Source organism: Pteropus vampyrus, unplaced genomic scaffold, assembly GCF_000151845.1.
Source record: "Pteropus vampyrus isolate Shadow unplaced genomic scaffold, Pvam_2.0 Scaffold130, whole genome shotgun sequence".
Classification (NCBI taxonomy): domain Eukaryota; kingdom Metazoa; phylum Chordata; class Mammalia; order Chiroptera; family Pteropodidae; genus Pteropus; species Pteropus vampyrus.
Window position 1 is genome coordinate 4017655 of NW_011888911.1, and position 25232 is coordinate 4042886.

General features: G+C 50.9%; 1 protein-coding gene across 4 annotated transcripts in view; it reads right to left on the bottom strand.

The window, feature by feature from the left end:
* Positions 1–2661: 2661 nt before the first annotated feature.
* The window catches only part of TANGO2 (transport and golgi organization 2 homolog), a 34826-nt gene continuing 12255 nt past the window's right edge, over positions 2662–25232 (bottom strand). For 3 of the 4 annotated variants that reach the window (XM_011367173.2, XM_011367175.2, XM_011367174.2), the window contains exons 3-9: positions 19316–19404; positions 14450–14569; positions 13741–13855; positions 10217–10287; positions 7464–7617; positions 5888–5992; positions 2662–3733 (exon numbers count right to left, since the gene is read on the bottom strand). In XM_011367173.2, the coding sequence (XP_011365475.1) occupies positions 3613–3733; positions 5888–5992; positions 7464–7617; positions 10217–10287; positions 13741–13855; positions 14450–14569; positions 19316–19404 (775 nt within the window). In that variant the 3' untranslated portion in view covers positions 2662–3612. Of the gene's footprint in view, positions 3734–5887; positions 5993–7463; positions 7618–10216; positions 10288–13740; positions 13856–14449; positions 14570–19315; positions 19405–22228; positions 22400–25232 lie in introns of those variants that run through there. The other variant, XM_023534708.1, reaches the window with a different exon arrangement.

Here is a 25232-nt window from a genome sequence, read left to right on the forward strand (position 1 = left end):
TTGGATGTACTCCAGCCCAAGCTAGGGAAGGAAACTTTTCCCTCTGGGCTCCTGTTTTTCACCTCAGCCCAGCTCACCCATGAGCCAGGTCTCTGCTGTAGGGCCTGGATGATGTCACCTGCTAGCACCTTAACCAAGGTCACTAGCAAATGTATACACAAGCAAACTTATCAAAAGATGGGTGTTGCGGGGTCAACCTAAGGTCAAGACACATTCCCGGTCTGGTCATACTTGCTTACAGACTTGCCTCTGCATCGTTCAGCCCTACACCTCCAGCTTCCATGCCTGCACACCTCAACTCAGATGTCTTGGAGTCAGAGAGTGGGAGAAGCTCATCTAGGAAAGGGCATCTGAGAAGGGGATGAATTCTCCATTCACCCAGAAGAGGACTCCTACTGGGGACTCAGGGATCAGATATATCTGGTGACAAGCACAGAAGACTGGCTAAGACATGCCAAGGTCAAGCCCAGGCCTTCCCGGATGGTATGTCAAAAGCACTTCTAGAAGGCATCAGTTTCCTAGGGTCTCTGTACTCTTTTAATAGCACAGGGGCCTCACTTCAAGGCACTGGCCTAAATAAATGAGGGCTTGGGAAGCACCAGCCAGTGGTTCAAATGTCTGCCATCCTTTGTTCAAATGTCTATCTGGCCTAGGCACCAGAATACAGTAGTGGGCAAGAGAGGAAAAGTCCTGATTTCCTGGAGCTCTCCTGACATACAGACACACAAGAAATAGAATACATTGCATGTCAGACAGTGCTGCTATAGAGAAAGAGCAGGGAGCAAGGCAGGGAAAATTGCAACTTTAGATGGGATGCCCCCGCAAGACTTTAGCAAAGGCCTGCAAGATATGAGGTAGAGTGCTGTTGGATTATCTGGGGTAGGAGTTATTCAGGCAGAGACAAGGAGTGCAAAGGCCCTGGGCAGGATATATGCAAAAAGCTAATGGCACTAGTCCATTAACAGTGGCAGGGGCTGGATCAAGTGAGGTGAAGGTGGTGGGAGGGATGCCAGGCAGCAGGATGAGACCAGTGTGGGAGGGCTGTGAGACCACAGGGGCAGGCACCCCAAGATCCACCTTGTCTTCACTCTGCTCCTTTCTGGTCTCATGGCTCTGCCTCCACACCTGCCTGGGAACTGAGAGACTATTATGGTGTCTCCCCAAGCCTCAGTTTCCTCATCTTTAAAGTGAAGGTCACAATTATATTATTTTGCTAGGATAGCCATAACAAAATATCACAAATGAGTGGTTTCAACAACAGAAATGTATTCTCTCACAATTCTGAAAGCCAGAAGTCTGAGATCAGGTGTCAGCAGGCCCTTGCTCTCTCTGAAGTTATCAGGGAAAGATCTGTTCCAGGTCTCTGTTCTAGCTTCTGGTAATTTCTTAGCATGTGGCAGCATAACTCATCTTCATAGGGTGTTCTCTCTGCATGTGTATCTGTCCATGTCTAAATTTTCCCTTTTTCATAAGAACACCAGTCGTATTGGATTAGGGCCCACCCTAATGACTTCATTTTATTGCTGTAAAGACCCTGATAAGGTTCCATTCTAAGGTCTTGGAGTTAGGACTACAACATATCTTTTGGGGGCACAAAACTCAACTCATCACCATCACAGAACTACACCTTCAGCTGCTCCTTCCTTGTGTGTGTATGCGGGGGGAGGGGGGTTCTGGGCTGTTGGGGAGCCCCGGGTGGGCTGGGCACTGAGGGGTCCATGACAAGGGTGGGGAAGCTTTCCCTGGATGCCCCATCCCTGGGGCAGAGGTAAACATCTGGAGAGCCTCTTCAATGGCTCTGCATCCAGCACAACGGTGCCCCACAAGGACGGATATGCCTGGCTAGTGTGAGTGCTGGTGTAGGGCACTAGTCCATGCTGTGGGGTGGCTAGCTGAGGCAAAGAGTATCAGGTGTCAGCAGTGCCTGAGCTTGGAGCCTGGCTCTTTGTGGCTAAGCCAGACATTTGTGGGACTTGGGGCTGGTTTCCTCTTGGGCCTAGGAGCATGGGCTGTGTCACTGTTTCGAGCCCCTTTAAGCCTAGCTGTGCTGAAGCACTTTTCTTCTGAGTTTAAAGTAAGTTGAGGAGGGCATCAGGCCCCTGAGGGGTGGTTGAATAGGAAGATGAGCAGGCAAGTTGGGTCTGATGTAGGTTCACACTGCACCCCAAGCTCTCAGTGCTCCGAGAAGGCGAAGTCCAAGGGTCAACTACAAAAGCAGAGGGAAGCCTGGGGCTCAACACTGGACATGTGAGACCCCCTTATGCTTGGCCCCTGCTGGGGACAGGAACTCCCAAGTGCCTGCCCAAAACCAGGGTTGCAACAGACTACATTTGCTCTCTTACCCTGAAACCTAACCCATTCCCTGGTCTCCATGGTTCACACCAAGCGCACACCTGACCACACCACTCCCTCAGAGGGTCCAGGGGTTCTCTATTGCAAATGAATAATTCCCTCACTCCTTGGCCCAGCTCAGGAGGCCCTGTCACCAGCACCTACCATGTCCCAGGCACACAGGCTCTCTTGCGCCCAAGCCTTTGCCCAAGGACCCTCGGGCTTCCATCATGACACTCAGGAGGCCATAGAAACAGGCCCCCGACCCCTCGTACACAACTGCTCTGGTCTTCTCCATCATACCAGTTAAGGACTTGGAAAGCATAGACCCACCACAGCCTCAGTTTTATTATCAATGTGTCACATTCAAATATAAATTCCTATGAAGTTTGACTCCCCAAGGAGAAGGGAAAGGCAGGGGCTGGCTCTATCCCCTCAATGAGATGGGCTTGCCCAGAACCTATGATTCTTGGTGGGCAGGCAAGGCCTGACAGACTGCCAAGGTGCTGAGCACACAAAGGACCCCTGGTGCATGCAGGACTACTCCCCGCCCCGCAGGAGAGCCCCATGTACATGGGACCCCCTAGCACACACAGGACCACTGAATCTACCAACCAGACTATGCTTCTGTTATGAGAGTAGGTTTTTCTTGGGTCTTCCTCATTCCTCATTCTAAACATGGCCCATTTCCTCTTAATGAGCTGGTCTAATTGTCAGGAACTGGACTACACCCAGGAGAGGTGGTGCCAGTTTGAAATAGGTCTACTCCTGTTGTTTTGATCAAAGCAAAGACCCACTGGCTAGAAGGGCTTGTGGGTGGGAGAAGCACACCTCTGCCTATCTGTTACATGCATGAGTGTATGTATGCCTGGGAGTGTGTGTGTGTTCCAGCATGTGTGCACATATCTTACCTGTGCATGTGTGTGCCTGTGCGTTCATGCCCTATGGGTGTACCTATGTGCCTGTGTACCTGTAGGCATGTATGTAAGCATGTGTCTTGTGCGTGTGTCTCTATGCACGGACAGAGGACAGACCCAGATGCATTCACACATACGCAGCACACCTGGACCTATCCCTGACCTGGCTGTGTGACTCTGTCAGTCCCACTGGCGTAAGGGTGGACCTCAAGCTAGATACAGGGACACAGATAAATCACACACAAATCAGAGGGCTGTGGTCCTGGGAGTTTACTGGCAGAGTCACAGGTAGTGTATATGGTGTGGAAGGTTTCTGTCCATCCCTCAAGGCAGGGCCTTACAGGAGTCCTCCGGCCACACGGGCTTAGCTCTGCAGCCTGAACTCGTGCGTGCTGGTCTCCCAGCGGGAAGGGTCCTTGTCCAGCATGCTGCGCTCTGTGAAGGTCACGTGCCCATCCGCGTCCACGAGGATGACTGTGTTGGTTCTGAAAGAGAGCATGGGGCCCATGTTCAGCCCACTGCCCTTGGCCACCTGTCAGAGCACCGTCTGGGTTCAGATCCAAGGCAGAAGGGTCAAACCCACCACACCTGGGACCCATGCTAGGCACTTGGCCCAGCTGGAGGCAGGTCACAAATGAGCAGCAGCCTCAGCCTTGAGGAATGGAGGGACCCATCTGTGGCATCTGGGCACTGAGCCTGGAGGGACCTGGAGCTCTCTGGCTGGCCCCACAAGTCCATGCTCAGCAAGACCTGTCATCTCCACTCTGAAACACCCACAGCCTGCCCTGCCTGCCCTCTGCAGCACAAGCCCCAAATGCCCACCACTCTCACCAGGGTGAGTCCTGGGCTGACCATGCACTTCCCTGATCAGAATCCCCCAGGACTCTCAGACAATGGCCTAGCACCACTACAGGGGACTGCCCAGACATTCGGCCATGCTCAGCTCTTCTAAAAGGTCAAGCTGTCAACTGCCTAGAGATCAGGCCTTCTTCAATGAGAAAAACTCCCTCCTGTCCTCCCTCATGACCACCACCACTGCATCTCAAATGCTCAGCACACCTTCTCTCCTCCTGCATGGCCCTTCCCCCAATGAGTACTCACATTGCTAGCACCTGTCTCCCACTGACAGAGGGCAGACACCAGGTTCCCAAGCAGCCTCAGCACAAACAGGCTGATACCCAGGGTGGGCACATGCATGCTGAAAACTAGGGGTCTCAGTTAGGGTGGGACCCAGTAGCCATGTACCCAACCAGGGAGGAGACCTGGTGCTCTGCTTTATGCACTAAGTACGCACGAACACACAATTTAGTCACAAAAATAAGCCTATGAAAGAAAAGGGGCTTGAGGGAAATGACATCCTTGCTGAGGGAAAAGCTAGCCCAGATGGGAAGGATGACATTCAGATGTGCAACCCGCAAGCCCTTGAGCATCATCAGTGGGCCCTGGAGCATCAGTGCCAAGCATTCATATCACACTGGCCCTGCCCACCATCCCATCCCCCAGCCAGAGGGCTTGAAACTGTCATTTCCTAGGGGATGGAGGACCTGACAGAGGGGCCTGCCACCCTCTGTCAGGTGGTCCCAGGACTTCACATGTCCATCCCCCTGCCAGATGCCCTCAGCATCATCGAAGCCTCAGCCATTTCACCACAGCAAGGTTAGCTCACAGCCCCCTGGGAGATCTACCTCCTCATTTGCATGGAGGTAGCAATAACCCAACCTCTCCCACCTGTAAGGAACAAAGGGGTCTGGCTCACTCAATCTCAAATGACCTGAACCCCAAACCAGGTGTGTGTAACATCACCCTGACATCAGTTAGCACTTGTCATGGCCCAAACATCTCGTCCCTGAGTCTTTGGCAACCTTGGGCTCCCAAGGGCAGGGCCCATCCATCATAGTTGCTCCAGGCCCCCAGCCTAGCACGAGGTTGGTGTAAGCCCAGCTTAGGCAGATGTGGCTACACATGAGTTCGCGCTCTACCTCCAAGCCAGGTGGGCCAGGCACGTGGCAGGAGTACTCTTGGAGCATCCTGGCTGGACCAGCAGCCTACCCTCCCCTGTGCATCCCAGCCACCTCCAAGTACATGATATGGCCTGTCCTCTGATGAAGCCATGTGGGCAGGTCAGGCCTTCTAGCCTTGCACCCAGGTGGGAGGGAGGAAGGAAAGGAATTTTCCAGGATAGCAGACATCTGTACCAACACCTTCTCCCTCCTGGACATTTTCACCTGTTGCCCCTTTCCTGGGGTAAGGTAACATCACAGGATCAGATGACCTAGTCCTAGCCCTGTTCACATAGAGAATGTGATAGGCCCAAGGATGCAGGGCAAGTAAAGGGAAGAGCCAGGCAGTGGGACCTCCGGGCCCACAGGGATTTGCTGACATGTGTGTGCCCTATGCCATACTGGCTATCAAGGCTGTGTAGAGGGTAGGAAGCAGCTCAAGACCCCCTCCTGGGAGGCAATGGAAGCCTCAGGGGCCTCTCGCCTAGTCTGCAACACCCCTGGGAGCTGGCATCTGCTCATCCCACAGCCCCCTGAGCTGAAATGGCAGCTGCTTCTAGACATGGCAGAAGCTCTGGGATCCATGGGGCTCAGGTTCCTCATGGAACAGGATAGGATGCACCCAGCAGCCCACCGTACCTGGTCCCGTAGTCTGGGCAACGTACACACACAGCTGCGTACTTGCTCAGAATGGGCTGCACGGACTCCCTGCCCTGGTCCTCAATGGCCGGGTCCGGCAACTGCCTGGAAGGACAGAGGAGGGGTCACCATCAGCCTCTCCATGGCCCGCCTACAGCCCCATAGTACCTGAGGAGCCCATCAGCCTCGGGAGGGCTATTTTGTGCATTTTTCTGCTCCAAGGCCTCAAATCTCTGTCAAGATTTTCACTTAGGATTTCATTGCTGGGCCTGGACTGCCCGATAGTGATCACTGGGCCAGCTCTCCCTGCCAGGGCCACCATGAGCTTTCCCAGGACCCAGGACCCCAAAGTTATAAGCACCTGTGAGCTAGGAAGGCTCTGCTGGATTGGAAAAATCCCTGGGGTCTTTTTGGTCAGAGAAGTACAGGGCCCCCCTCAGGAGGACAGAAGCTACTCTGGGAGAGAGCTTGCCCTCCCATCTCAATAAAGCCTGAGTTGGTAGTTGCACTTCAGGCAAGGGCCAGGCTGAGAGGTGTGGTCACCTGGCCACACATGCTCCCTGCCTATCCCAAGAGGTGTCCTACAGGCATCTCTCTACTTTACAGGAGCCCACTCAAGCCCTGCAGCTTGCCAGCCACTGTAGATGGCACCAGGGCCACAGCTGTTAATAAAAGGAGGCAGGGCCTGTCATGGGCCAGCAGGGATGACAGTGACTGAGTGCTGTGTGGACTTACAGCTGAGCATGGGCTACCAGGTGAGCCCAGGTAGGGCTTCCCCAAGGTGGTAGCTATGCCAAGGCTGTGCCCTGGTTCATGGTTCAGAGGAGAAGAAGGGTGAGTAAGGGTCAGGGAGGGTCCCCAGTGGAGAGAAGCTGGAGGCAGGCCAAGGGGGGCTCCCCTTAGGAGACCACTGGGCATCTGGGCAGGACATTGGCCTGGCCTGGCTGGGTGGGGTAGGGGAGGCATGTGTGGACAATATCACTGTGGGAGGAAGGTAGCTTGGCCAATACCTTGACCCCAACTAGGATGGTCAAGATATGCCAGAAGGTGGCATCCCTGGAGTAGGTGCGCCATGAAGAGGCCATTGAAGTGCCTCAAGGAAGCCGGGTGAGGGACTCCTTTTCTTTAGGCAATTCCTAGGATGAGTATGTCTGTGCCATAGCTGCTGGTGGGACAGTATGTGGGAAGGACACTCAACTTCCAGATGTACTCTGAGGCTGGCTGCTCTCTTCTGTGATTTGCTTGGAATCTCCGGCTAGCCTGCAGCTATTCCCAGCCCCATGTGAGCGCACTCCAGGCCTCTGAGAGCACCAAGTTTCCTAGCACAGTGGCCCACAAATGCCCTATCTCCCATCATCGAAGGCCCCCTGTCAGACTTCGACTGCCCACGTGAGCAGGCGGGACAGGAGTAGAGGGCAGTGTGTCTGTGCATCTGTCAGGTTCCCCAGCAGCTGAGTAGCTGGCACCAGTTACCTCCACAGGCCTCAAAGAGCAGCAGAGACTGCTTGCCTCTCTGCCCCAGAGCCAAAGTGATAGAGGGATATTCTGCTCACCCCAGTGGGACCCACCCACTCACGCCTCCTCGTTGTTGAGCACGTCCAGGAGCTGGGTGATGAGGACTTCCTTAGGGAGTGCCTGGCACCGTTCCACAGCCTCCAGGAAGAGCTGCTTCCCAAAGCACAGCTTTTTCCAGGGCGTCTCCAGCAGCGCATTACTCAGCCCATAGGTCCCTGCAGGAAGGGGGTCAACCTGCCAGTGCAGAGTCCCAGCTGTCTGAATTTAGGGTAAACTCACACCCACCCACCCACCCAGCACGAGGCAAGGTGCTGGGGACACAACCAGGGTCACTGTGGCCAGGCCGCCCCACACTCCAGCATCTTTTGTATGCACAGTCCCAAACTGTCTGCATGGTGAGAGGTGGAGAACTTAATATGGTGGGGTGCGTGCAGGAGACCTAGAGGCACAGACGCCAAATGGCATTGATAATTAGAAATAAACAACCTGAAATCAAACTGGGCAAAGGAAAGGGGGACCTTGAGAAGGAACCACCTCCGCATTTCACTCACATGTCTCTCTAAGCTAGAAAAAAGCTGCGAGGTGTGGGTCCACCTAAATATGACAAGGGTAGTTGAATCAGCAACTGGAGGCCAGGAGGGCACCAGCCCACAACTCACATCAGCAGTTAGGGAACCCACCAACATCAGGACAGCCCCACCTAGTGGGGATAGGTAGGGTCTCCTCTCCGTGCTGGCTGGGACCTTAGTTGAATGAATCTTAAGGTCTCTGGCACAAGTTTTCCAAAACAAGTTCTCAGTGGTTAACAAAAGGCATTATAAAAAAGCAAAGAGTTTCTCACGTCAAAAAAAAAGAGAAGCACGGCCTTGAGGTAGAGAGGCTAGGGCAGGCAACAGGGGCAGGTGAGCTCGAAGTCATGTGTCCTAAAAGGTGCACTGAGGACAGGGAGCTGCCAGCCTCTGCTTCTGCCAGACTTTCAGGGCAGAGTCTTGACAGTATAACGTGACCCTAGTCACTTTCCGGGAACACAACTCTGACTCTGCCAGGTCCCCATAGCCACGGCACCAACCTGGGGTATCACTGTGCTTTATCTATCAGGAGCGACAGGAAAGCATCATCAGTGGTGCTGTGCACCTGGGTAGCCACATATAAAGAATAAAGTGGAACCCCTACCTCACATTATACACAAGAATCAATTCAAAATGTCCCAAAGACCTAAATGTAAGAGCTAAAACTTTAAAACTCTTAGAAGAAAATGTAGAGGAAAAGCTACACATCTTTAGATTAGGCAGTGTTTTCTTAGATATGATACCAAAGCACAAGCAATAACTACAACAAAAATAGATAAAATGGACAACATCAAAATTGTAAATGATGTGCTTCGAAAGATATCAATTAAAAAGTGAAAAGAAAATCCACAGAAGAGAAGAAAATTTTTGCAAATCATGTATCTGATAAGTGACTAGTAGCTAGAATATATAAAGAACTACAACTTAATAATAAAAATACAAACAACCCAATTTAAAAATGGACATAAGATCTGAATAGACAGTTCTTCAAAGAAGATATACAAATGACTATTAAACACATGAAAAGCTGTTCAACATCATTAGCCATCAGGGCACATATGAATCGAAACCACAATGAGATATCACCTTACACCCACCAGGATGGTTGTAATCAAACGGACAATGACAATCGTTGGCAAGAATGTGGAGAAACTGGAACCTCATCCACCACTCGTGGAAATATGAAATGGTGAAAGTGCTTTGGAAAATAGTTTGGCAGTTTCTCAAAAGGTTAAATATTACCTTAAGATGCAGCAATTTCCCTCCTAGGTATATCCAAGAGAAAAACATGTCCACGCAACTTGCAACAAATATCCATAACATCATTATCCACAATAGCCAAAAGGTAAAAATAACCTAAGTGTCCATCAAGGGATGAATGGAGAAACAAAATGTAAAATATACGTACAATGGAATATTACTCAGCCATAAAAAGGAATGAAGCCCTAATTCATACTACAACATGGATGAACCCTGAAAACATTATGCTAAGTGAAAAAAGCAAGACACAGAAGGCCACACATTGCATGACTCCATTTATAGAAAATGTCCAGAATAGGCAAATCCATAGAGACAGAAAGATCAGTGGGTGCCAGGGGCTGGGGAGAAAGGGTAATGGGGAGTCACTGGCTATGGTTTCTTTTTGAGGTGATGAAAACATTAGATAGCAGTGATAGTTGTGCAACTTTGTGAATACTACAATCTACTGAATGGTACACTTTAAATGAGTGAACTGTATGATATATGAGTTATATCTCAATAAAGCTGTTATTAAAAAATCTAACACAGATCGGGCAAGGGCAGGCTCAGGGATGAAACAACAGAATGTAGTTGAAAAGAATTTCTTCCAAGCAAGTCTAGCAAAAACCAAACATCTCTAGTCACAGGGTCTCCAGCACTAAGAACTGAGGGCATCCCAGGGACAGTTTCCAGATGCTTCCACTAAGGCCTCTGGGCCAATGCCTAGAATTGAGGAGGAAGGTCTCCGATCCTTTTGTGCCTTTTAGCTTCCAATTCTCTGGGCAGTCATGAGCTCGGCCCTGGGGGAAAGGTGATCTAAGCTTTAGGCAGTCGGATATGTGAACCAGGTGCTCGCCACAGGCCACTACAGGCCGTAATGTACACAAATGGCCAAAAAGCACAGTCCCAGGAGAGAAATACAACAGAGACTCAGTCTCATAAAAGTACAGAGGTGTCCCCAGAGGAGCAGCCCCCACCCTGTCACCACCCACCAGAGCAGACTCACCTGGTTCCAGGACAACCGGCTCGGGCTCCCCCCGGTTTCCATAGTAGCAGATAACATCTCCCTTCTCTGTGCTGTGAACAAGAGTGCAGAGAGGGTCATATATGGGCCATGGATCATCTTGACCCCTCGTTCCTTGGCAATTTCCACAACCCCGCATCCCCAGCAGCCCTGCCAGCAGTGAGCACAGGGACAATGGCCCACTGCAGCCAGAACAGGGGCTAGTCCAGGCCCCAGCTCCTCAGGGCCCTTGTAGGCACAGTCATCAAGACTCCTGGCTCACCACAGAAATTGCTGGCGTGGAAGTGGCAGCATCTAAAAGACCCCGCTGCCTCACTGAATGACCTCACTGCATGGGCACTCGGAGGCTGAGAGCAGTGACAGCTGCAGGGGGCTGAGTCCTGCACCCAAGAACACTGGTCCCCTCTGTAAGGCCAAGGCCCCAACCCCCACAGCTCATCTCTGAGCACCTACAAACTGGACAGGATGTCCCAGGGTAACAGAGGCTTCTGAATAAAGCACCAAAGACCACATTTTCCTACTTTCATATGCCGAGTGTGCATTTTAAAATAGTTTAAAATGCTCCAGAGCTGACTGTGTTTCAATTCTAAAGTACTACAGTAAATCTTTCTGCTAAAATCTGGAATGCCTTTTCTGCAAACTAAAGAGGGACAATTTCTGGCCTGTGAGCCACTTCCCTGGTGGACTGCTGGAAATGGAGAACTGAGTCTTCAGGATGAACAAACGTAAAGGAAAGGCTGACTGGGGAGTGTTGGGGAATCCCACCAGCCAGACCCACCCAGGCTCACTTCATCTGCTCAATACCAGCCACCCTGCAGGAAGGACCCCTGACCCCCAGGTGGCTTCCCATTCTGCTCGCATTCTTCTTCCGCACAGCCCTTGGCTCTTTTCTTAAGACATCTGTCTAATGACTTCAGACAAAAAGCTGGAAAGCATGAGGACCTGCAAGAGCGGGTATCCACTCTTACCATGGCTAGTCAGGTAGAGGGGGGCCTGACCCAGGGACCAGCCATGATGGAGATGAGGCTCTCTTCTTCTTGGTCTTGACCCCCTTCTGTTACCAACCAGAGCTGCTGGCTGAATCTGACTCCCTGCGCCCTTTGGCTCCTGACTTCTGACTGACGCCCTGTGCCTTCTGGCTCCCTCTGACCTCTGACTCCCTCCACTCTCCGGGCTGCCCTGGGATGCTCCTTTGGCATAATCCACTGAGTTCCCCTGGTAGCTTCTTGGATGCATCTGAGGAGGCAGGTCTCCACCCCATGGCCCTGGGAGAGCCGCTCAGGCTCTAAGGGGCCCACACTCCCACGCCCTGTCTACAGGAGCACCTGTTCATACATGTGTCCATTCAGAGCATAAGACCCTCATCACCCAGCCAATTGACAGAGCTGCTGAGCACTGAGTCCTGCTAGTTTACAGCCAAGTTGCTGATCTTCCTGCCAGGTCAGACATACACAGAACTACTAACAGGCAAAGTAATCCCTAAACTGACACGGAGGCTCCCCTTCTAGGAGCCACTGAAGGTATGAGCAGGCCAAGGCAGGGAAGAGAGGGCTTCAGTACCAGCTGGCACCCTTGGCCCTCCTCCCATGGGACAATGCAGCTTCTGGACTGATGCATCTATCTGAGAGGCAGGGACGGGAGCCAAACACACTGTATAGTAGGCCTAGGGCTCCTGGGCCAGGAAAGAGGCCCATGGACCTACCCTTGTTGAAGGAAGCTGGGTCAGAACAGGCATCTGTTCATGGGTTGACCACGGGACACTGACTGCCTCCCCTGATGCCTGCCTTTTTGGAAGCATCCACCAACTTCTGGGCCTTGGGAGGGGGAAAGAAGGGGAGCAAGGAAAAGGAAGGGAAAGGCAGGAGGGAGGGTGGGAGGGTTGCTGACTTCACTGAAGGGCAAAATACACAAAACCCCTGCAGTTCCCACAGCCACATCTCTAATGCACACATCATGTGGGCAGGGACCCAGCACACCCAGCCCACCCTGGTTGGTGATGTGGGCTGCTCCTGCCAATGCTTGAATCAACTGGCTGATCTTCAAAGTGCTCAGGTAGCGGAGTGGGGACACCCAGCCAGGGCTTCTCTACACTAGTCTTCCTTCATGTCCACGGCACTGCTGCTCCCCCATCTAACACATTCTGCTAATATACACTGAGACTCAACAGCGTCAGCTCGTTTGTAGAAAAACAGGGCCAGGTACGAGCTTGGTACCCAGCATGTAGCCCCTGAGACTCCCTTGCCCTTGTCCACCAGTGTTGACAGCACAGGACGTAGGCTCTGGAATTCCCCCCCACCCCTGCCCACCCAGGTGACAAGGGTGCCTCCATGTATCTCCATGTCTCCTGCTAACCTGAGCCAAGCACTAGCTATCACTTCACCTTGGAGCTCAGTATCTGTACTGAGAGGTGAGCCACACTAATGCCACAAGCAGTGCCTGTGCAGCTGGTGCCTGAGCTGGTGTGCGGCTGAGGCCAAAGCTCAGGCCTAGGCACTGCAGAATGAACACACTCTGAAAAGCCAGGCCGTGACCCAGTGTGGCAGCCAGCCTCAAGTGGAAACAAGCATGGTGCTCCTTCCCAGCCATGTGCAGGACTAGTGGGATGCCCCTCCAGGGGCACTCAGGACCCCGACACAGCAGCAGGAGACCCCAGCCCCACCTCAAACCACCAGTGGTCATGGCCAGGTCACCTGCCCATCAGCTCAGCGGCATCAGGCAAACAGGCGGCTCTCAGGAAATAGAGAGTACTGCAAAAGAGGGGTTGAGCATGCGGCCATCAGGTAACCAGTGACTGCTGCTACAACTATCAGGCCCCTGCTGCACCTCTCTGTGTGCCCCACATGGGACTGGTCAAGCTCCAACTGCTTCTTCCCCGTGGGGCACGGGCCATCTGCAGGGTTCCAGAAACCTGACTCACAACCCCCAGACCCCTCACAGAACCCAAGATAAGCCACGCTGCCCACTCAGACCCAGCTCCCTTAAGATGCCATGCAGGGCCCCAGCGTCCAACAGCACCCAACCACCACATGGTCCCAGAGAACTCCAGGGCCACAGCCAGTTGTACTTTCATCTTCCTTCTCCAGCCTTAGGGACATCTGCTCACCAGAGAGGTACGGATCAAAAACAGGGGGCTCCTTAGCCACAGACAGGGAGAGGGGACTTGGGGGCAGGGAGGTGGTTGTGGGCAAGGAATGCACCCTGTGCTAGGAGAGCACCCCTGCAATCACACTCCAGCTCTCTCATGGTAGGAGCCAGTAGCCATCCCTCACACTGTCACAGGAACCCCTCCTTCGAAGTTCTGCTTCCTGAATCCCCCACTCAGTAGGTCTAGGAGGGGCTTGGCCCTTGGGACACTTGCCAAGGAGCAATGTCTCTGGAGAGGCTGCTACAGATGCTACAGAACCCCAAGCTGATTGGCAGGGCAGAAATCGCACTTCCTGTTGATCCCACAACCCAGTCCTGTGGCATCACTGAATGGGTTGCTGTCCCCCAAACGGTAGACCCACCTCAGATCAGCTGCTATGAGGTTGAAGCCGTTGTACAGGTGTCCCTCTGCGGAGACCTTCTTCAGGTAGGACAAGCTGTCCATGTCTGTGGTCAGAAAGTGGGCCACAAGTTTGCCTGTGAGCAGAGAACAGACACCCATGGCTGAGGCAACAGGTTTAGCCCCTCTCCCTGGGAGACTGATGGTTCTGCATGGGCTGGCCACACCTCATTGATCCAGCAGCCAAGGAGGTCAGCATTAAGAACTATGTTTTTGTTGGTTTTTAGGGGTTTTTTCCCTCCATTATGCCCCCATATAGAAGTCCAGCATGAGGAAAAACTCTTCAGTAGAGACGATGTGTGTCTATGTAGCTGTCCTCCCAGGGGCATCTGCTCTGCAAACACTAGACAGATGGAAAACAATGACACAACAGTCAGGAGTAACACCTTGGCCAGGGGACAAGTATGGAGCACGCTTCCTGAGACGGGTGAAAGGTCAGTAAGGGTGAGTATCATGCGGGACAGGCTGAGGGTGGTTTCCTGCAGTGATACCAGCCAGTAGACTCTCAGGCCCAGGAAAATAATCCTCTTCTCCATTCTAACTCCTCTTGTCTCTGCACTTGTCCAAGGAGAGCTCCTGCAGTGAGACCACCCCCAAAGCCAGCCGCGGGCCCCACCCTAAGCCACGCCCCTATACCTCCTAAACCAGCCCCCAGCCCCTCCTAGCGGTACCTCGACCAGGGGCTTCCAGGTCCAACTTCGGCTGCAGGTAGTTGGTGATCGCTGCCAGCTTTCCGCGTGTGCTGATGCCCAGCCACGTGCCTCCTTCCTTGCCTTCCTCCATGTCGAGCCCTGGGTGGACGCCAGCATCACCACCAGGAGCACTTTCAATGCGGGCACCAGCCCCACCCTGTCCCTGGGTCCTGGGGAGTCACATCTCAGCCCCACAGCCCTAGTGTGGAACAGGGGCTCTGACTCCACAGGGCGAGGCAGCCGATGGGACCAAAAGGGCACACAAGAGACATCCTCCCCGTGCTTTGTCCTGGAGGACAACTGATGCTTGTGGACACATCCTGGAGCATGGGTAGGCACTAGGCTAGGAACAGAGCACCAGCTCTGTCGCGGGAACTTCATCCTGGATCTGGTATAGGTGTGCTGACTGTCCTCCCCCCGGCAGAGCACACAAGGCCCTAGCCACGTGCGCTTCACTAGGAGCCCAGCGCCCACCTGCCAGTCCAGTCTCCAGGGCACAGGCCCTGCCACAGTCAATGCTGCACAATCCATGGGGCCCCAGTACAGAGTCAGCCAGGTCCTTAAAGCCACAGGAGAACATCTTCACAGATTAGAGCATCATTTTACTTAAAGACTGGGATAAAATGGCTAAATCATGAAAATGTTGTTTTTACAACAATAACAGCAACAAAAGCTGTAAAGATCAAAAAGAAAGAAGTAAAATTTTCTTTGGAGGTGACAGGATTGTATGTGAAGAAAATCTCGCCCCTCCCCCCCGCCAACACACACAAAAATCTACTGGAACTAATAAGTAAATACTAGCAAGAACTGGAAAATGAAATTTTAAATATACCATTTACAACAGCGCTAAATAATAAAAATAATATTTAGAAAGACATTTAAGGAAAAATGTGTAACATCCAAAGACTGAAAAACACCATGCTGAGAGAAATCAAGCAGCTCTAACTAAAGATGTGCCTGTTCCCCAACTGGAAGACTCAGTACTGTTCTCCACCAATTGACCAAGAGAGTCAACATAATCCTAATCAAAATCCCAGCATGCTTTTTGATTTATAGAAATTAATGAGCTGATTCTAAAAATTTATATGTCCATACAAAGGAACAAGGATGGCAAAGCAGTCCTGAAAAAGAACAAAGCTGAAGGACTTAATGCTACCTGATTTCAAGACTTGGTAAAAAGCTGCAGTAATTGAGACAGTGTGGCGCTGGCATCAAGACAAACAGATCGATGAAACACAAAAGAATCCATAATAGACCCACACCCGCATGTGTTCAACTGATTTTCAACCAAGTTGTCACTATAAGGCAATAGATGAAAAAATATTCAATAAATTACACTGGAACAATTGGAGAGATAGGGAAGTATGTTTCTCAAACTCTATCTATCACACACTCTGTACAAAAATTAACATGAGATAAATCATATACCTAAACATAAAATCCCAAATCAGAAGGCTTCTAGAAGCAAACAGAGGAAAATCTCTATGACAAATCTTTATGGCAAAGATGAACAGAATGAACTATAAAAGAAATGAGTAGATAATTGACACTTTAGTTAAATAAAATATTGTGCTCACCAAAAAATATCATTAAGAAAATAAATAGGCAATACATTTATCCAACAAAGAACTCATACCAGAATGCAAAAAGAACTATAAATCAACAATTACAAAGTAAATGAAATTTCTACAATTTGGCCAGTCAAAAAGGATCAAATTTACCCTCCTACATAAAACAACCAAAAAAGAAACAAAATACATAAAACAATGGGTTTCAAGACCCTGGACATCAGAAAATGAAGGACAACGATATCTGAGACAGGAAAGGAAAAAGTTCGGCCCCACAACTGGAGTCTCCAGGACGCAGCACAGGGAAGAGGCCCGGCAGAGTTCAGCAGACTCCTTGGCTAAGGAGAGGGGAGAGTTTGGGGAGACCAAGGTGGCCAGGATTCCTGAGACAAAAGACCTAGACGAGAGGGGTACACAGAGAATCCTGGACATCTGATCAGTGCATGTGTGTGAGGAAACTACCCAAGGCCAGGAAAGAACCATCCAGAAGGAGGGACTCACACGGAGTAGGGGTGGAGGTTCAGGAGGTGTGGGGAACAGTGCCTGTTCTCAGAAGCCAGCCTGGAAAATCTCAAGATTCAGGGGACACTGGGAAGAGCAGACAGAAAGATCTTGCCTCAGTATGGGGAATAATCGGCCTTAGTCTGGGCACAGTTTCAGACCTGCTGCCTAACAAATCTAAAAAGCCAAAAGCTGAAACTGTTTGAGTAATTTAACTGTGTCCCAGAACAAAGCTCAAGAATACTTATAGGTGTACAAAAAATATTCAGCCCTCAAGAAGATAAAATCCACTAATGTCTAGCATCTGATCAAAAATTACCAGGCATTTGAAGAAGTAGGGAAACATAGCTCCACCCTCCAAGAGGAGTTCAATCAACCCATTAAAACTGAACTAGAACTGACATAGATGTCGGAATTCGCAGATAAAGATATGCAAACAGTCATTAAAACTGCATTTTATTTGCTAAAAGAGCTAAGTAGAGACAAGGAAGACACGAAAATTGAATTTCTAGAGAAGAACTACAAAGTGTGAGATGAAAAATACACAGGATGGTATTAAAGGCAGATTAGATACTGCAGAAGAAAAGATTAGTAAACTTGAATATATGACAATATAAACTAGCTAAAATAAAACAGAGAGAAAAGAGAGTTTTTTAAAAATGAACTGAGGATCACTGAAGTGTGAAACAATCTCAAGTAAACTAACATATGTATAACTGGAGGCAGAAAGAGGGAAAGAGATTGAGGAGAGTAAGAGACAGAAAAAACATGTGAAGAAATAATACTCCAAATTTTCCTAATTTCTAACAAGTTCTCAAGTAACGCTGATGCTACTGGCTCAAGGACCATACTTAGAAAAACACTTGCCTACGATTTTACAATTCGACAATGCCAGAAGTGGGAGGATGCAGACCTTGATGTCTTCAGTCCCAAGCCGGGCACAGTGGCTACTGGACCAGCACAGCATTGTGATGCAACAAGATCACCCTCCCACTAGGCAGGCACCCTGTATCAGCATGCCAAGGGCCTCCTCCAAATCACTACAAAGGGTGAACAATTCGAGGTGGCTGAAGCACCCAGCCAGGATTGGCACTGATTCAGAGATAGGGTGCAGGCCAAGGTACCAGGGTAGGATGGAGCCCAGGTGGCCAGGATGGCCAAGAACCCCAGGCAGGCTAACCTTTCATCTAAGCCTCTATGTCTTCATCTACAAAAATCCCCAAAAGTTGCCTCCTGCCCCCCTTTCCCAGAGCATCGGCCCCTTACCCCAACACACACACACACACACACACACACACACACACACACACACACACACACTCACTCTCTCTCTCTCTCTCTCTCTCTCTTTCTCTCTCTCTCTCTCTCTCTCTCTCTCTCTCTTCAACCTCCCATTTGTGCCCTGCGGAAGTGACACACTTGGCCTATCCCATCCAATGACCCTCTTCTGTGCCATCCTAGCCCAGGATGGCCTGGATAGTCTTGGCCGTGCCCATAGGCTTCCCTCAGCCCTCCTATCATGGCCTCACAGGCCTGCCCATAACCTCTGGGAGAGCCATGGCTGGCCCAGCCAAGGACTCCACAAACACACAACTCCCCAGGGTTACTACCCTGCTGTAACCAGAGCTTACACAGCAGAAGTCTCCTCGCAGCCCTGCCCCATGCTCCTGCCTATATGTCTAGGCATTTCCAAGGTCTCACATGCAGTTTCTGATAAAGCCAAGACACAGCCCAGAGACTCAACCTCTTTTTCCTTTTGCACTCAGCCATCCTGAGGTCCCCACTCACAGCCTCTTGGCAGCTTTCCCTACCACCTACCAGACCTCTTGCCCAGGACAGTGCACTGCCCTGGTCTCTCTACTCCTGTCCTCACATATAGCACCAGGATGATCCAGCCTCAGCAGTGTTTTCTTCATACCACTGCCCGACCACGATCTACATAGCAGGCCTTCTGTGGAAGCTCCATGGCCAATTTTTTAGACACTCCAGGAAGAACAGGACACATGCAGCCTCCCTGGGCCCACAAAGCCACATGCCCAGCACACTGGGAAACCCGTCAGCTCTTCCAGGCTCCCTCTGCATGCCTGGTACCTGGATCACAGGCAGAGGGACTCCTGGCTTAGCCAACATCTGTCTGTATGCCCTCCAATTAGACCCCTGCCCATCCCACGGGCAAGAACTGCTCCCTGTGCAAGGGGCTCAGGGAGGCTGCTGGCTGGGTGGGTAGGGAACCTGGCTGTCACCTTCACTTCTGCTCCCATGGGAACTCCTCATGAAGATTCCACCGAAGGTGTCCCAACCAAACCTCTGCTCCCCAAATTTAGACCAGCTTTCCCTGGAGCCAGAGGTGCTTATGTGTAAACAGAAACACGTTCAGATATAAGCATACGAATGCACACACACGTGCATGCGCACACACACACAACCCCCACAACTACGCTGCTGCACAGAGTATGGACTCATACCTCACACAAATCCAACTGCATGCCCACAGAGAAAGGGTAGATCCAAATAAAACCAACCAAATCTTCTGGCTACTTCTGCGGATCCATAGCACATGAAACCATGTGGATGGTGCTGGGTGGACAGTTCTGGGGTTGGTCAGCCCAGTGCTGGCCCTGGACTTAAACTTTCCTGAAGCCCGTCCCATGAGTCTCGTCAGTGTCCACTCATTCATTCCAAATTTACATGGGAGGCAGCACCCATAAAGGCTAGAACCATCTGGGGCTCACACTTCCTTCCATGCCATGGCCACCCACCATGAGGGAAGACTCACCGCTGAGGATCTCATTGTTGTTCCCCCAGAAGTTTGCTAACTTGGATGGTCTGTGGTAGAATTCATCCCTGTTGGCTGCCAGGATGAGCCTGAAGGAGAAAACACAACTGCAACTCTCAGGTGAAACAGAAAAGCCACGTGTTTTCTTTCTAATTAACAAAGAAAATTTGCCTCAGTAACAATATGGGCAAGTTCCAAAGAGAACAGAAACCCACATGGGACAAAGGTCTGCCCCAGTTCCAGGCAGGCAGTTTCCTGGGGAGCCTGTGACTGGGACTGTACCCCTGGTCCCTCCAGAGGAAATACAGAGGAGATGGGTGAAGACCATGGGGCCAGGTGGGGAGGTGCCCTCCTGTGCATCTGTCCTTTCCCCTGAGGACACCCCAACCAGTGTCCTGGAAGTGTAAGTAGGCCCACCAGGGTGGCCTGGGAATGCATGTGGACCACAGCAGCATACAAGTTCTCCAAGGGCTGCTGTCTCAAGTTTGGGTGTCTGGGGGAGGAAATGTGTGAGAATGTCTCTGTGTTTCACTAGTTTTTTTCCTTATAAATCAAACAAGTGTTTTCTTTGGCAATTAGAAAAGATGTCACAGTTTTCAGAGCACTGGTTTGGAGGTAAAAAAAAATCAACGTCTCCAGCTGACTTTGCCATTTAAATAAGAACATAGATGGTGACTAAGTGGGGCACATCTGGGTCAAAGAAGTGGTTATCAGAGGTCCCTCTGAGCACCACTGGTAGGCACACAGGTGAACAGAGGACAAGGGGCCAGAGGCTGGGGCTTGTGTGCAAAGGGTTCTAACTCTGGACAGGCTGTGGTCACACTAGGTCTGAAACCAAACTAGTCTAGTCAGTAGTCAGTCCTAAAAAGTCTTTAAAAATAATTTTTGTATTGTCTCATTAATTTCATGAACATTTGCTCGTGGTACAATGTGAATTAACAAAGATGGTTGTAAAATTGAAAGTGAAACCAGTGACAGGCCATGGAAGTGTTGTTACCCCAAGCATAGTGGCATGTGATCACCCTCCCCCCGCTGCCAGACTCTGCGCCTCCCCATGCAGCCCCAGTCACAGGTGCCAGCACAGCCAGGGACTGTGCATGGCCATGGAACCCTTGGGTCTGCCCTGGAAACCTCACTGCCTTCGGTAACCCCATCTGGCCTACAGTTGCTCTCTATCCCCCCTGCACAGCTGGCTCAAGGGCTGCACCAGGTCTCAGGGATGTGCACCCAAAAGGGAAAGGTCCCCATCCCTGATATAAGCCCCAGTTATTCACAGAACGATCCTATGCAACTCCAACTGCCAGGTTCCAACCTGGACCTCATCCTCAGGTGGAGACAGACAGTCTGAAAGAGAAGGCACTTGGGCCCTGACCTCTGCCTCCTGGCCACATCTGCTCTGTCCCTTTGGGGCCCCAGTTGGCCCTGTTCTGGCTCGCCCTGCTCCCACAGGCTGCCTGAACAGGCCGGCCTGGTGGAAAGTGCCCCATCCATCATGGCCTGGACGGCAGTCAGGAGGAGGGAGAGTGCCACATCCCCGAGCTGGGGGAGACTCCACAGCTGTGGTGGGAATATGCAGCAGGGGCTGGGCTCCCCACCGACCCCTGTGGGTGGGGGTCACTTCACATGGTTAGGATCAAGCACCTGAAACAAGGCTGATACTGTCGGCTTCTGCTTTTGATTCCTACATAAGGCTTCAGAGAAGGAAAAATTAGGGAAAAAGAAAAAGAAAAAAAGCTCACTGAGCAGAACCTTCTGCCTATTTTTAAAACAAGGAGCAGTTACGTGTGTTTGTTAATAATAGAAACATTAACTGCTGGGTTATTTTCATCAAGAGTCGCTAGCTGAATTTTGTGGTTTGCTCAGGATTTCATCAAATACATACTTCAGAAACAGGCAGGTGTGAGGAGTGCCTACTTAGAGGCTCCAAATGAGGAACATATTCCTTCAGTCACCACTTCTGGGATCGCAACACGAATAAAAGTTCGTCTGCGTCACTGCGTCCAGAGGCAAGGAACTTGGCCACCACAGCAAGCGGCTCTGGGGAAGGCAAGCCACCCATGGCTTTGTTTTGTTCTAATAACTGAAACCACTAATTAATTATTCAGGACCAACAGGCACTCCTCGCTCTGCTGCTGAGGGTAAATCTGTGAGCTCACAGTTCACTTTGTATATCTTGTGAGGGATGACTTTTTTTTTCAAAGAGCACATATCCCTTTATAATCAAGGAAGTAATGTCAGTGGAATCCCATCAGAACACAGCTGCCTCTACAGAGCATGGCAAGGTCACTGGGACCCCGGAGCAAAGCTGCAGCCAGCATGGAACTTCTAAGTTAGCATCTCATAGGCTGCTAAAGGAAGTTCTTAACCACTAGGCTCTTTGCCAGAGCACCACAGACAGTCATACTAGAATTAAAAACAAGAGCGAAACCAACAGGCACCCAGACTATACTCACACTGGGTAACTGCCACCAAAATATGGAGGTTCCAAGTATCAGGCAACAACAGGCATGGGGGGCAGAGGCTGGGACCACCCAGGGGATTACACCCCTGGGCAGAAGCCATGACACACTGTGTCCGAGATGACCCCAGGAGGGAATGACATCTGAGGAGCCCACCTGTGGGCAGCTGACATGCAATCTGGAAGGCAGACCACACCTGCACGAGGGCCAGCCCAGCACCAAGAGGACAGATGGGGAGGCTGGAGGGAACCTGGGGGTTCATGCCAGGGTGGTGCCTGGGGGGAAGGCAGCAGTGGCATGTGACATGGGGGGCTGCTACGCCTAAAGGGATGGGTACCTCCAAAAGGGAGGGCAGCAGAGTGGCAATAAGAGGGGTAGGGGGTGCGGAACGCGGGGTCTAAGACAGCCCGGCCCAGTACTAGGCTTGGAGTTGCTCTACAGAGACCATGCTTACATTCACTCTCCGGGCAGGTGCCGAGCTGGCTCCCCTCCCTCCATATTGCAGGCCAGCCAGACAGTGATTGCTGAGTCTGGGCATAAACAGACCACAAGATGCACACTCTGAGTGGCTGATGCTTTCTTCTATGGGAAAGAAACAAGAAGATGCTCAAACACAGCCAAGAGAGAGAGAGATGCTTCAGGAACCATGCCTGCCACCAGCAGGGCAGCAAAGCAGCAGGACAGGCCAACCCTGAACATCACTGGGCTGTCCTGGGCAGGGTGTGACGGGGACAGGCTCACCTTTCCCCTTCCACAGAACTCCTGGGAAGCTAGAAAACAAATTCCCATAAGATCAGCATCTGGAAAAGAGTCACAAGGGTCACTGCCCACGGCATCGAAAATGAGAACGTCTTAAGTCTCTTCTGCAAGCAGAGGCGACCTGTTTGAATCACATTTATATACAAGGTAATAATGGCCATAGGTCCAACTAGAAAAATCCTCTTTGCAATCATCTAACCTGGAGCAACACTGACTGCAGGGATAAGCTTAATCCACAAATATGAATGAAAACAGGTACCATCTGTTACCCTGAGGGGCAAGAGGCCACTGTATAGTCAATATTGAGGGTGCTGGAGGGAGCACAGGGGTCTCATCAGTCCCGGCCGCATGGACCAGATTTTTGGGTAGCAGGGTCCATGTGGACACCAGCCCTGGCACCGGGACCATCTGGATGAGGGGAGAGGACCTGGTCTGGATGGTGTACAATGATGACACTCTCTGCTATCCAAAAGGGGACATGGGCTGATACAGCGAGGGGAGCCTATGACAGGGCCATCAAAAGACACGTGAGGAAATCAATTTGGCAGTTCCTCAAAAAGTCAGAAACAGAATTGCCATATAATCCAGCAACTCTATTTTGGGTACACACCCAAAAGAATTGGAAGCAGCAGTCAGATACTTGTACACTAATATTCATAACAACATTATTCACAACAGCCAAGAGATGGACACAACCCAAGTATTTACTAATGGATGAATGGATAAGTAAATGTGGTCTCTCTATTCAAAGGAAAGAAATTCTGACATACTACAACATGGATGAATCTTGAAGATGTTGTGCTAAGTCGAAATAAGCCAGTCACAAAAGGATAAATATTGTATGATTCCACTTATATAAGGTACCCAGGGTAGTCAAGGTCATAGAAAGGAGAATGATGGTTGCCAGGGGCTAAGAGGAGGGGGAATGGGGATAATTATTAAATGGGGACAGAATTTGAGTTCGGGAAGATGAAAAGAGTTCTGGAGATGGACAGCAGTGATGGCTGGAAAACAATGTGAATATACTTAATGCTGTGGAACTAAACACTTAACAAATGGTTAGAATGGCAAAATTTTATGTTATATATACCTTATCACACACACACAAACAAAAGACACTCCCATGGAGTGCTACATGGAGGGAAGATGATGATACAGCTGTGGATGCCAGGGCAGCGGGCAGAGGCTGGTATATCCCGGGCCAGGACGGCGATGGCTAAGGTAAGAAGGAGCCCAAGTGAGGGGCGCGAAGGCAGGCCTGGCTGGCCCAGATAGGCCCTGGCAGTCCTAGACTGCAAGGGCCTCCTCCCCTCTATGCCAATGGCCCTGGCCCTGGGCCTGCTCCCCCTTCATTGCTTCACTGAGAGTCCCTCCTCAATCTCTGACATGCCCGGGCTCAACTCACGTAACCTCTCACTGGCCTTGCTGCGGTTTCCCTCCCATGGCAGTCGCCTCCTGGCTCTCCCTGTCCTGTGCTCGCATCACACACATACAGAAGTGCACATACAGAGAGCCCGCAGCTTGCCCGTTCTCACTGCCTGAACACCCCCAGAGCTAGAACAGAGCAGTTACCAGAAGCCCCTCTGGCCCTCCACGTAGTCGAGAAAACACTGAGTATATTCAGTCAGTCACTCAGAGACGGCATATTTAGTCTTTGGCTTAGAGCTTTGAAAAATACGAGAGAAACGCTCAGGCTGTCTTGAATCACAATCCACAAGAAGTTAGTTGTTAGGAGGACAGGTCCTGGCAATGATGTACAGGTTCTGAGCAACAGAAAGAGAGATCCATGCTCACCCTCCTCCCTCCTTCTTTCCCTTTTTATTTTACTTGCAGGCGGTTGGAGGTAACCTTAGGAAACAGCATATTCAGTGGGGCTATGGCTGAATCTGGGAGTAACAAATATAGGCAGTGATCAAGTTAGTGACTGTCAGGCTGCCTATCTTCATTTGAGAAATTCTTCACTTGTTTAGTGGAAAGAGAGTTGTTTTGTTGTATGGGTGTTCAAATGAGTACAGATAGTTGCATATAAAAGCTCAGTAGCCAAAGAGGTGGACCATGCCAGTTATCCAATTATTGCATCTCAGCCCCAAATTCACCCTTCATTGCCTGTTATGTGATAATGAAGCTGAACTTTGCAGCTGGTACCATGCTAAGTTTTGTCAGTAAAGGGTGCCAAAGAGACACTGGAGGAGGAGAGCCTTCTTTTCCTGGCTCCTGAGTGCTTTCTCTATAGGTTCCTATGGCACACGTGACTTCCCCAGGCATCAGTCTCCTGTGAAACACGTGGCTTCCACAGCTCACAGTAGTAAGCAGCACCCAGTGGCCAGCACCTTCCCCCCAGCATCCTCCCTGCAACAGTTGCTAGCACCCTTGAGGAAAGATTTCCAACAAGTTCTGCCAGTGCAGCACCCCAGAGATTTCTCTATTATCCAGTGTGCCATGGCTGTGCCTCTCCAGCAAGGTCTAGATCTCAGCCCGGAGGTGAAGGATGGGGCTCTGCCCTGGGCACGCCAATCCCATTATAGTGAGTATATTACACTTTCCCTGCTGAAATCACTATGCCTGGATTCTGTCCAGAGGCTGCACCCTGACTCACACAGCTCATCCTATTGGGGGATGTTCCGGGTCAGCTCCCAGACCCTGGTCTGGCCCTGCTACCCACTCCTCTGCAGGAAGAGAACACTGGACACTCTTCATCC